The sequence below is a fragment of the Danio rerio genome, chromosome 7 (genome assembly GCF_049306965.1).
Source record: "Danio rerio strain Tuebingen ecotype United States chromosome 7, GRCz12tu, whole genome shotgun sequence".
NCBI lineage: Eukaryota > Metazoa > Chordata > Actinopteri > Cypriniformes > Danionidae > Danio > Danio rerio.
Genome location: NC_133182.1, coordinates 21,554,250 through 21,566,638, shown reverse-complemented (window position 1 = coordinate 21,566,638; position 12,389 = coordinate 21,554,250). Strand labels below are relative to the sequence as shown.

The 12,389-nt window shown below is 39.0% G+C and overlaps 2 protein-coding genes across 2 annotated transcripts in view; both read right to left on the bottom strand.

Moving 5' to 3' along the window:
- Positions 1-12,389, bottom strand: part of efnb3b (ephrin-B3b) — an 888,832-nt gene that overhangs the window by 261,263 nt on the left and 615,180 nt on the right. The gene's annotated exons all lie outside the window — the stretch shown is intronic.
- The window catches only part of dnah2 (dynein, axonemal, heavy chain 2), a 306,887-nt gene that overhangs the window by 41,330 nt on the left and 253,168 nt on the right, over positions 1-12,389 (bottom strand). The window contains exons 68-74 of the mRNA XM_009303124.5: positions 12,095-12,243; positions 11,685-11,751; positions 9,642-9,792; positions 5,580-5,728; positions 5,367-5,500; positions 2,695-2,839; positions 2,303-2,502 (exon numbers count right to left, since the gene is read on the bottom strand). Coding sequence (XP_009301399.2) covers positions 2,303-2,502; positions 2,695-2,839; positions 5,367-5,500; positions 5,580-5,728; positions 9,642-9,792; positions 11,685-11,751; positions 12,095-12,243 — 995 coding nt within the window. The remainder of the gene's footprint in view (positions 1-2,302; positions 2,503-2,694; positions 2,840-5,366; positions 5,501-5,579; positions 5,729-9,641; positions 9,793-11,684; positions 11,752-12,094; positions 12,244-12,389) is intronic.

Genomic DNA, 12,389 nt, shown 5'->3' with positions numbered 1-12,389 from the left:
CAGGAATAAATTCCATTACATTATGCATTTAAACAGTAAAAATGTATTTATATTTTATTTACAATGTTCACTCGCCATAACGCGGTTCACCTTTCACGGTCTTGCAGTTAAGCAGATTTTGTTTTGTTTAATGTGACATGCTTTTTTGTTTTTTTTACAGCGCATTGTGTTCTGCATGCGAGGCAGTGGCGCAGTAGGTAGTGCTGTCGCCTCACAGCAAGAAGGTCGCTGGTTCGATCCTCGGCTCAGTCTGTGTGGAGTTTGCATGTTTGCCTTCGCGTGGGTTTCCTCCGGGTGCTCCGGTCTCCCCCACAGTCCAAAGACATGCGGTACAGGTGAATTGGGTAGGCTAAATTGTCCGTAGTGTATGAGTGTGTGTGTGAATGTGTGTGTGGATGTTTCCCAGAGATGGGTTGCGGCTGGAAGGGCATCCGCTGCTTAAAAACTTGCTGAATAAGTTGGCGGTTCATTCTGCTGTGGCAACCCTGGATTCATAAAGGGACTAAGCCGACAAGAAAATGAATGAATGAATGTGTTCTGCATCTTGATTAGCACATTGTGTAGTGCGTACTGATTGGCTGTAGACCATTGTCAATTAATCTCCTCTGTGCCGTGTTACCTGTACAGTACAGAATGTGTTCAGCTTGCCAAATTTACATGAATCTTCGATCACTAGCAGTGTGACTGAAGTGCTGGACTGTATGTTTACAAGTTTTCTCCAAAACAAACCTCATAATGTCGACGAAACATTCTGCATTGTCAAAAGCACCCACAGTAGCAGTCAAAAGGCATAGAAAGATGTTAAAAATGACACAAAAAGTTGGACTTCTGGACATACTAAAGGAAGGTAGAAGGTAGGTTATGTGAGATTTTAAACAAGAGAGGAAAGTGTAAAAACATTAATGCCTATCAGAGAAAATAGTGTAATAAGGGGTTTTACAGCCGTAAAATTATCTATAATAACAGTAAAAAAATAAAGCCTACTAATTCGCAGATTTCACCTATTGTGGGCTATTTTTAGAACGTAACTACTGCGATTAATGAGAGACCACTGTATTTAAAATATTATTTATAATATTTGTTTTTAAGATTTTTTTTTTCTTATAATATAATAGCACAGTTCGTAGGCAGTGAGAGTGAGTGAGTTTGCAGACATGAAGAAAAGCTGAAGAGAGAAATAAGGCATGAGATTGGGAAAGGGCCACAAGCTGGAACTTGAACTTAGGAGGCCCAAAGTGCAATGACAGTATGTCAGTGCATTGCCCACAAGACTTTCAACACTGGCATATTTCATAATAACCATGATGGTTTTAAAAACTGATTTGTATGCAAGATACTTATATTTATATAGTTGAAGTCTAAATTACTAACCCTCCTAAATTATTAGCCCCCATGTATATATTTTCCCCCATTTTCTGATTAACGTAAACAAGATTTTATTCCAACACATTTCTAAACATAATAATTTTAATAACTAGCAACTGATTTTTTTTATCTTGCCATGATGACAGTACATATTTTACTAGATATTTGTAGTATTCAGCTTATATGTATGTAGTGTCGTCCCAAATGGAAAATTAACATTTCTTTTACTTAGCGGAAATTAAAAACGGATCCCTGATGACGTTTGTCGGATGCCAAATTAGTGAAATAAATGACCAAACAACTAAACAATACTCGCCATGAGTACAACCGCATTCACCATCAGGGGGCGCTATAAGCACTCTCGTAGGAGAATACTGCTTTCACAATCCAAAATGAATATTTTAACATCAGTGCCTGAAAGCTCCGCCCCTACTTTTACATGAGCAAAGCAGCGGTCTTTGAGTGTGTGAAGTGTCCAACATTCCATACTTAATTTTAACGGTTGATGGTGCATCATCCGGGTATTTAAAGTGCACTTATTCTTTTTGAAGTTTTCAGTGTTAATGCACTACCCTATTTATACAACAAAATGGTGTAGAATAGTTCATAAGCATGTGATTTGGGATGGACCTATTATTTGGGAAATATTTCAAAAATTTCACAAAAGGGTGAATTAAAAAAGAATAAAGACATTTTTATTGTACTTTCAGAAAGTGTTATATTTTTATATGGCTTTTTTTTTTTTAAGTTTTATAATTCGATAAGGTTAAAGGTAATTTGGAAATCACCAAGTCTACATGATTAAAGCATCTGTACATTTGAACAATAAATCAACCTTGAACAGATAAAAGTGCAAGTAAAAGTATAAAAAACATGCAGCATTTCTCCTTCACCCCTAAACACAAAATCTATGCATGTGTGAGTTAGCGTTTCAGACCTGTAGACAGCATAAGTGTGGTGTCTGTTGAGATTGTTTATCCTCTCCTCCAGTTTGTGGCTGCGGGGGCTGCTCTCTATGCTCAGGATGAACAGGTTGATGTAAGCGTCCAGAGAGAACTGATACATGGGGTCTATACAGCCCAGATCATTCAGTACAAAGAACAGGATGGACGCCCTCTGGGCACAGGGGCGGTAGGCCTGAACACACACAAACACACACAGATTGGCGTCTATAGCTTTATCTGCCTCTCTTGCTATCGCCATCCCCATCTCAGCACTCTTTTTATCTCTCTGCCTTATTCAGAGCTGCAATCTTTAATCCAATCTGGCAACCCTTTCAGCACCATCCCTCTCTCCTTGACCTCCCCCTCATCCCTCGCTTTCTCTCACCTCTCTGGCTGTATCGATTTGGCTCTCGGTCAGTTCGCTGATCTCTAGTTGTTCCGCGACCTCTGTGGCCGTGACTTTGGAGGTCTGCAAGGTATTCACCAGCTGAACGTCATCCAGCAGCGAGCCGGTCGCCTCGTTCAGCAACCTGTACACATGAAAATAGCCTAATGTGACATTTGCTAGTATAAACACCCAGACTGTTGGAGTGAGTGATCTGCAAGTGGCACTAGTAAATAGGTGTTAAATGTCCTGTAGTGCTTTCAAATGTGCAATTTTTATCCGAGGTTTGACGTAATCTTTTATCTTTTTTAATCGTTTATCTTTTGCTTTTATCAGCTCTTCCAGTGGGTTAAGCTTCAGCACATCACATCAGATGAGTCTTGAAGGAGGCGGGACATGTCAGATACTATCGACCATTTGATTGGTCAGAAGATTCATAGAAAAATTGAAGTACGATATAACAACAAATCTGATCCATTTATGCGCAAGTGACACACAGTGTTGTGCTAGTTTCTGAAAAATAGTGACTAGTTACAGTTACTAGTTACTTCATTCAAAAAGTAACTTAATACTGTATTGATTACTTACACCAAAAAGTAATGCATTACTGTTAAACGTAATTTTTGAGTTACTTTTCCAAAGAACATTCTATTTTTGCATTCTTACACCTTCCCCTTGGCCCTCAAAAACAAGTGTGAAGAGGAAAGGGCTTTAAAATTTAGCCCTAAGAATTGGGACAGCACCTCAGCACCTGCACACATCATCATATGTCATCCCGATCTCTTGCTTTATATGAGATCAGACGATCGCGACTGCTGTAGTTATTCCAGCTGCTTTATTTTTTTAGTATTTATCTTCAGGAAATCAGTGAAGGCATATATCATGTTATCATAATGATATAATATGGTAATAAGATTGTAACTGTACTGCGCATTTACACAGTGGCCATATTCATGTAAACACACCAAAAACAACATTAACATCACAGCAAAGCAGACACCGTAAAAAGCTCATTCCCAGCCACTACACTTTTCTGACAGGGTATTGGAGTGTCAGTATGGTGTGGGACTGGTATACAGGAGTCATTATTTTGGAAGTCTCGAGCCAAAAAGATTCAAATGGCTGCCCCCGCTCGTCCGCAAAGAATAAGGTGAATAGATCGTGAAATTTAGCTGTTTTTATTTTAGCGTTTTTTTAAAAGCATGACGGTAAAACATGAACGCAGTTATGAATATACTAAAACTTTTTATGTTTGTTTGTTGTAATAATTTATATTAATGACAAAAAATACTAATTTTGTAAATCCCCTTACTTCCCTTGGTTTTGAGTGTGGTCCTTAAAAATCTTTGTTTAAAGGGATATTCACCCATTCCTCTTAGCCCTACACCTTTAAGCTAAAGAAAATTGGGACATACCTACACATTCACGGGAACATGCAAAATGAGGGGTAAGGGGACGGGCTAACGGGTAGAATTGGGATTGGGCGTTAATGCTCCCATTAATACCTTTATAACATCACTTCAGTGCTGCATTCTCACAACTAAAACACAAGACAATCTTAAATAAAAAAGTAATTTTTAAACAAAAACTTATTTAAATCAGACCAGCAGCACAAAAAAAAAATTATTAAAGTAATCTGAAGTATCATTCAGAATCAATTTGGTGAAACATAGCACCAAAAAAACTACCATAAATTTTATGCATGTTTACCAAAATAAAAACAACATAACAGCTGCTCAGAAATGAAATCTATGAGCAATTTTCAAACAAACAACTTGTGAAAAGTAAGCTGTGTATATTCAAAGAGCAAAATCTGATGTTGTATAACAGCTATAAAAATATGTAAATCAAAAAAAAAAAAATAAGTCACATAATTTTTCCTGAGCAATACAACACTATACATTTAAATAACAAGTTCTGAAATATAATAGAAATGTGTCACTGTGTCTACTAATCTAATCAATTGTGTTATACAGATAACAAATGTGTGCTTATTTATTTGAAACCACAAACATAGTAGTATTAGCAATAGGGACTAATAATAGTAATGTTAATAGTCTCTTGGTCTCTCCTGCGCGCACACTCAGTCTACCTTCCGAGTATACTGCGCGTACACTCTAGTCTACCTTCTGAGCATTCTGTCTCTCTTGCGAGCACATTTGGCCTCTCTTGCTTGCACCCGGTCTCCATCGCATCCACATTTGGTCTCTGCTTTAGATTTACTTTTGTCTAGTCTGGCGCCTCATACATGACACGTCTTTTTACGGTAAATGGTTGGCATCCACCAATTCCACAATGCGTTGCTGCTGTAAACAGGAAGATGTGGGCTAGACTGCAGCCAAAATGAAATAACTTACCAAGTAACGGACAAATGCACCATATTGTAATCTTAACAGAGTTACTATATTTAAAAGGTAATGCGTTACAGTATTAGTTACTGTCAAAAGTAATGCCGTTACAGTAACACATTACTAGTAACCATTATTGCCCAACACTGGTGACGCACAGCAAGCTGTGGATGCATTTATGTTTTAAATGTGAATTTTTTCACTGTTTTGCTGCACACTAGCTTATAGAACATACTGATAGTAACATCTGAAAAACTTTATTATAATGTCATGTAGACTTTAATGTAGTTTTTTTCATGACGTATTAGCATACATGTCACTCACCGCAGGATCTCATCCTCCAGCTCCTGCAGTTTCCTCTTGCCAGAGGCGATGTTGATCACCAGAGAGTCCTTCTGTTCCTCCAGCTCTGGACGCTCCTTCCTCACCACGATCCCAAGCAGCTGAGCCTCCAGACCCTGGTGAACACACGATCATCTTCAAAGACTTCACTGTCATGGAAAATACTCAGTAACACACACACATGCACACACTGACCTGTTCTTTAACAGCAAAGTTGACGATGGTGGTTTTAGAAGAGATCTCAGGAGTGTAATGTGGATTGGACAGTTTAGTGGTCATGTAAAAACGGAATTCAGGGCTGTATTCTATTTCTTTGTCTCCCAGCTTTAACAAGAAACGGCCACCTGCAAAACAAAAAAAATCAAATAAACATTATTTCTTAGAGCATTCATCCATTTATTTTCCTTTCGCTTAGTTCCCTTTTTATTAGGGGTCACCACAGCGGAATGAACCACCAACTATTCTAGCATATGTTCTACTGAGTAGATGCCCTTTCAGCAGCAACTCAGTACTGGGAAACAAATACACTCAAGTTCACATACACACACACTCATACACTAGGACAAATTTAGTTTACCCAATTCACCTATAGTGCATGTATTTGGACTGTAGGGGAAACTGGAGCACCTGGAAGAAACCCACGCCAACACAGGAAGAACAAAAACTGAACAGTGACAGTGCTAACCACTGAGCCACTGTGCTGCCCATTTCTTAGATCACCTACAATTTAAATCTACAACCCTGTTGGGCCACATCTTTAAGTCACTGACTGAACATTTTTCTTCAGTTATTTTTATTCATATAAACACACCGGCCACTTTATTAGGTACACCTGTCCAACTGCTCATTAAAGCAAAATTTCTAATCAGCCAATCACATGGCAGCAACTCAATGTATTTAGGCATGCAGACATGGTCAAGACGATCTGCTGCAGTTCAAACTGAGCATCAGAATAGGGAAGAAATGTGTTTTAAGTGACTTTGAACGTGGCATGGTTTTTGGTGGCAGACGGGCTGGACTGAGTAATTCAGAAACTGCTGATCTACTAAGATTTTCACGCACAAACTATCTCTAGGGTTTACAGAGAATATTCAGAAAAAGAGAAAATATCCAGTGAGCGGCAGTTCTGTGAGCACAAATGACTGTTGAAGCTGTTAGAAAGGCAACAGTAACTCAATTAACCACTCCTTACAACTGAGGTATCCAGAAGAGCATCTCTGAATGCACAACGCGGTCAATCTCGAGACAGAGGAGAAGACCACACCGGGTGCCACTCCTGTCAGCTAAGAACAGAAAACTGAGGCTACAATTTGCACAAACTCACCAAAATTGGACAATAGAACATTGGAAAAATGTTGTCTGATGAGTCTCGATTTCTTCTGCGACATTCAGATGGTAGGGTCAGAATTTGGCATCACCAATATTAAAGGAAGGATTCATCCTGCTTTCTATCAGTGGTTTAGGCTGGTGGTGGTGGTGTAAATAGTGTGGGGGATATTTTCTTGGCACACTTTTGGCCCATAAGCACCTGAGTATTGCTGCTGACCGGGGTAACGAGGGTCCCGTTACTAGTAAGGTGTACCTAATAATGTGGCCGGTTATTGTATTTGTAAGTACATTTATTTATTTATTTTATGACATGGCATAGTATGACCATGTATTGCAGCTCCAAACCATTTTTAACATGACAATTATGTGGTAGTAAATGTCTAATGAGTGAGTAATTAATTCATCGATTCACTGAAGTTGCTCATTCATTCTGGAATGAAGTACTAGCTCTTGTAACTAATTAATTAAATTAACGCATTAAATTGACAGCCCAGCATTTAATATACTTCATTTATAACTCTACCTACAAATTAGACAGCTATAACATCTAATAATCCACTTACAGACACAAACATAAACACATTCTGTATCTACAGTAGAGTGTTCTTTTTTTCTCCAAGCACTATTATCAGTCAATGTTGTGTTGTGTGTGTGTAATTCAATATTTAGTTTATAAAGACGAAAATGTGCATATTGACCTTGCAAAACCAAATAGAATATACAGTTTGTACTGTAAAAAAATCTTTAGGTCAATATGCATGTAAACCACATAATTTTGTGTGTGTGTAAACATATTTTATATCCCTGTGGGGACTTCTGTGGAATCTGAATGCACACAGACTAATGGGGACTTCATAAGGTACACATGCTTACTGATCTTACAGAATGAGCTATTTTAAAAATGTAGATTGTTTCCTGTGAGTAGGGAGTAAAAAACACAGTTTGAAAATATAAATTATGGTCCCCACCATAGTGGATAACAAATGTGTGCGTTTCCCAAACAACGATGTAACTCGCGGCTGAACTATCATAGTACGATGCATCGTTTGGGAAAAGAACGATTTAGTGATGAGTGTTTCCCAAAACGCATAGTTTTTCTGTCGCAGATCAGTCGCTTGAACCAAAACGCCCATAATGACGCTCTAAGAAACTACTTTGTTAGAGAAGAAAACCATAATTTCTTTGTGCAAAGTATATTGTCACGCACGCACGCACACACACACACACACACACACACACACACACACACACACACACACACACACACACACACACACACACACACACACACACACACACACACACACACACACACACACACACACACACACACACACACACACACACACACACTTAAAATAAAATCCAATAATAGATTTGGTAAATACATGCACTCTCTTTCCATATTAACTGAAATACATGTAAATGGCACATAGGGCCTATGCTTGCTTTAAAAATACTATTAAGAATATGACATTCTATTCTATAACATAAAATCACTTACAAAAGCTAACATGTATTCTTATATCATATATAAATCATATAAATAAATAAATAATGAGACAGTTTATCAAGAAATGAAATTTAATATTTAGTAAGTATTAGAAATGAAAAAATTATACTTTATAATATACTTAATTATATTATAACCTACTATAAATTAAAAGAATTAATGTATGCTTTTTGTTTTCACAAGCTTTGGAGACGTAACTAAATTCCGATTTTAAATAATAGGTCACCTATAGCTTTCAAAATTTTTGTGTTCAAAATGACATCAAGGTTTTCAAAGTGCACTGCAAAGGAAGCACAATTGTAAAAATGAAGATCGCTAAAACTGAACTGTAAAAATACTTTGAAAGTAAATTACACCTAAGAGAGATAACCTTAATGCTTTTTTATTTTTAATAATTCCAACTTTGAATGTTAGATTGTTCTAAATGTACAGGGCATAGGGGGGATAATGGCACTGACTGGAAAAGTGCGGTACGGTTTGGGTTGGTACGGGTCACCTTTATCAGGCTTGCGTTTCCATTAGCAATGGTACCATTTTTGGTGGGCGTGGTGTATGACAAAAAGTTCAGTCGCATCATTCTCGCTCGAGGAAATGTCAACAATAAAGCTGTACGGGTCGCTCACATACAGTATCATATAAAAAGCACTTTTCACAAAACAGACGCTTTACACGCATAAATACTTGAGTATAAATGTTTATTATAACTTTCTATGAACAAGATTTGATTAGAACTGCAGATCAATGACAGAGCCAAATAGCCTACTGTAACGTCTGTAATTGTATTAAATAAATTAACATATACGAATACATACAGCCCTTACAGTCTCTGATATGTTACCAACTACAGAAAAACTACACACAACATACCTTTCATCCTTAATTAGGTTCAAAACAACACAAAATATAGCCTCCAGTCAGGGAAAACCTCTCATCTGTGTCTGTAATCTTCAGCAGCACTTGCAGCCTCTGTTAGAGAGTCATAATTGCCATATTATATTAGTCCAAAAGATGGTGATAAAGCTCCGCCTTTTGGCACCCTTTCTCTAGTTTGGTACTCTTCCGAAAGGGTGCTGAAAAAGTGGTATGATACGGTTCAGTTCGGTACGCCTTCTGACAGTGGAAACGGCTATAAAAGCGTACCATACCGAACCGTATCGAACCACTCCGTGTAAAACGGGCCATAAGTAGGAATAGGACACAGTCAGGAACTGTTTCAAACTACAGCTCCAGAGGTGTAGTTGCGAATGCTCAAGTTTGCGAAGGAGTTTGCGAATGTTCGTTGGAGCGACTGATTTGGGAAACGGCAAATCAACAAACTAAGTTTGTAATGACAGAACTTGCGACCTTAGTTGGCTAACGATGGTTTTGGGAAACGCACCGCAGGATAACAAAACCGATGTGTGTATGTGACTTACCAACTCTTGTAAGCGACTTGTTGAGTATGGGGGCCAGTGAAGGATCTAGTTCCTCTTGTACATTTTGCAAGAGCACTGGAGAACCAAACTGCACCGCATTCTCCAGGATCCGCAAAAAATCTGGCATCTGCAGATCTATTACTTTCAAGCCCTGAGAAAAACACACAACATGAGGACGAGAAGGGGACACGAAGGACACACAGCAGACTAGATAATGACATCAACTACACCGAAAAAAATAAAGGTATCTGCGGGGATAAATATAATTCAAAAGTGATAAATGCACATAGAAGAAAGAAAATGGGACGTGAAAAAGCCGCAGAAAAGATGGAGGAGGCAGAAAAGAGGCTTCAGCTCTGTCATTTTGTTATTGTTCGTAAATGTCAGCGTTTAACTGTAGCGTGTGAACGGCACTCGCCGCTCCAGACGCTCACAGATGAGAAAAGACCTGCGAAGAGGAGGAAAAGGTCACAGGCAGAAAAAAAGAGAGAGAGAGGAGGAACAGAAGCTGAAGCTTAACAGCAAATTATCCTGACAGATAAGAGACAGTATGGAAGTATGTGTCCTCTTATATCTCCTCTTGAACATACCTGACAACCTGTCCACCAGTATGGATGGATGGGAGAGTAAGTACAGTAGGTAGATAGATATTCCTGCCTATTTAACCATCCATTTATCCATCATTCATCCAAACTTCTATTCATTCATCCATCCATCCGTGCATCTATGTCTGTATTTCAGTCAATAGTCCCCCTATCAACCCTTCTACCTTTTGGTTCATCCAAGCTTACATGCATTTATCCTTCTCATTATAATCCATTCATCGTTTCTGTCTGTCTTTCTGTCTAGACATAGTATATATCTGTTTTTGGTAGGTCCATTTATCAACACATCAGTCCATCAACATCCATTACCCTCTATCCTTTCATCCATCCATCCATCCATCCATTCCTTCAGTCTATCTGTATTCCAATCTATCTATCCATCAATCTATACTTGCCCGTCCATCCATCTATCCATCTCTTCAGTCTACACCTGTCTTCCTATCCATCCATCCATGCATCCATCCAACAATCTATACTTGTCCAACCATCCATCCATCCCATCAGTCTATACCTGTCTTCCCATCCATCCATCCATCCATCCATCCATCCATCCATCCCTCTATTTATCCATCCCTTCCGTCTATCACTGTCTTGCCATTTATCCATCTATCCTTGCCCATCCATCCATCAAGCTATACTTGCCCATCCATCCGTCCATTCATCCATCCATCCCATCAGCCTATACCTGTCCTCCTATTCATCCATCCATCCATCCCTCCCTTCAGTCTATCACTGTCTTCCCATCCATCCATCCATCCATCCATCCATCCTTGCCAATTCATCCATCCATCCCTTCAGTCTATCACTGTCTTCCCATTCATCCATCCATCCATCCATCCTTGCCCATCCAACCATCCATCCATCCATCCATCCATCCATCCATCCATCCATCCATCCATCCATCCATCCATCCATCCATCCATCCATCCCTTTTATCTATACCTCTCTTTCCATCCAGCCTATACTTGTCCATCCATCTATCTTTTTATCCTCCATGCAAACAAACACAGAGAACAAGTGCATCTGTGTTCAGAAGGAGTGATAAATGGCTGGTATGTTCTACTGAAGGAGAGCAGGTGAGGAAACATGGCCTCGCAGGGGAGGCAGTTTCCAACTCAGATGAGGATTGAGTTTTGAGTTTTTGTATTCTAATTAAGGGCTCTGAAAACGACTCGTCTGTGGGTTAGACGGTGAGTCATGTGATAAGCATTGTGTGTCTGAGCAGGTAATTTTAGCAGTGAATATGGGTTATGTTTCCCTCTGTGGAGAACCAGATCTAATGCTCTCTAATAATCACAGCAATTTTGTTCCCATTGTTTCTGTCCTGTACTGTCCTTTTTCTTACTAAGACATTTATGGCAAAATAATGTAGTCTGTGTGTTGTACAAGGACTCTTTGAATTCATATATATGACAATGTGTGTGTGTAAAATATTAACTTGTTTGAACTCCATGTTCTTAATCCACTTTAGCGCTTGTCCTTGAGGATCCACCATTAGTGGCCATCTGTGGGGAAGGACGAGGGAGAAACATTAGCTCTCACTATAAATGCATGTCCCATTATCTATAAATAGGCTATTTCATAATAATCCATAATCTCTAAATGCTATTAATCTGTTTGGTGTGTGTGTGTGTGTGTGTGTGTGTGTGTGTGTGTGTGTGTGTGTGTGTGTGTATGTATGTGGGAGGGAGGAAATTAGCATTAGCTATAAATGAACAATCAGAGAAAACTGAGCTTACTATTATCTTTAGCTAATTATTCTCCAATCACTATTCATTACCACCCATTATTCATGAGATATCATCATTATTCTAATTGGCATTAAGGGATTGGTTCTCTGAGCCTGACCGGTTGCCACGGGTGACGATGACTCCGTTCTCAGTGGAGAAGGCATCAGACGGGAGGCCTTGGATATTCCATTCGCGCACTGCTGTGGGTTTAGACAGGAACACCGCAAAACTGAACCCCGGAGAACACGGCACCTCCAATTCTCTCACCTAGAGATGAAAAGGGTGGCAGAGGATTCAGGCAAGGACATTCCAATGAGAAAAAAGAGAAGTTGTTAGAGCTGTCACATGCATAATGTCATAATATTATCTGTAAAGTGTGCAATACTATGCAATACTGAACCAGCCTTCACCGG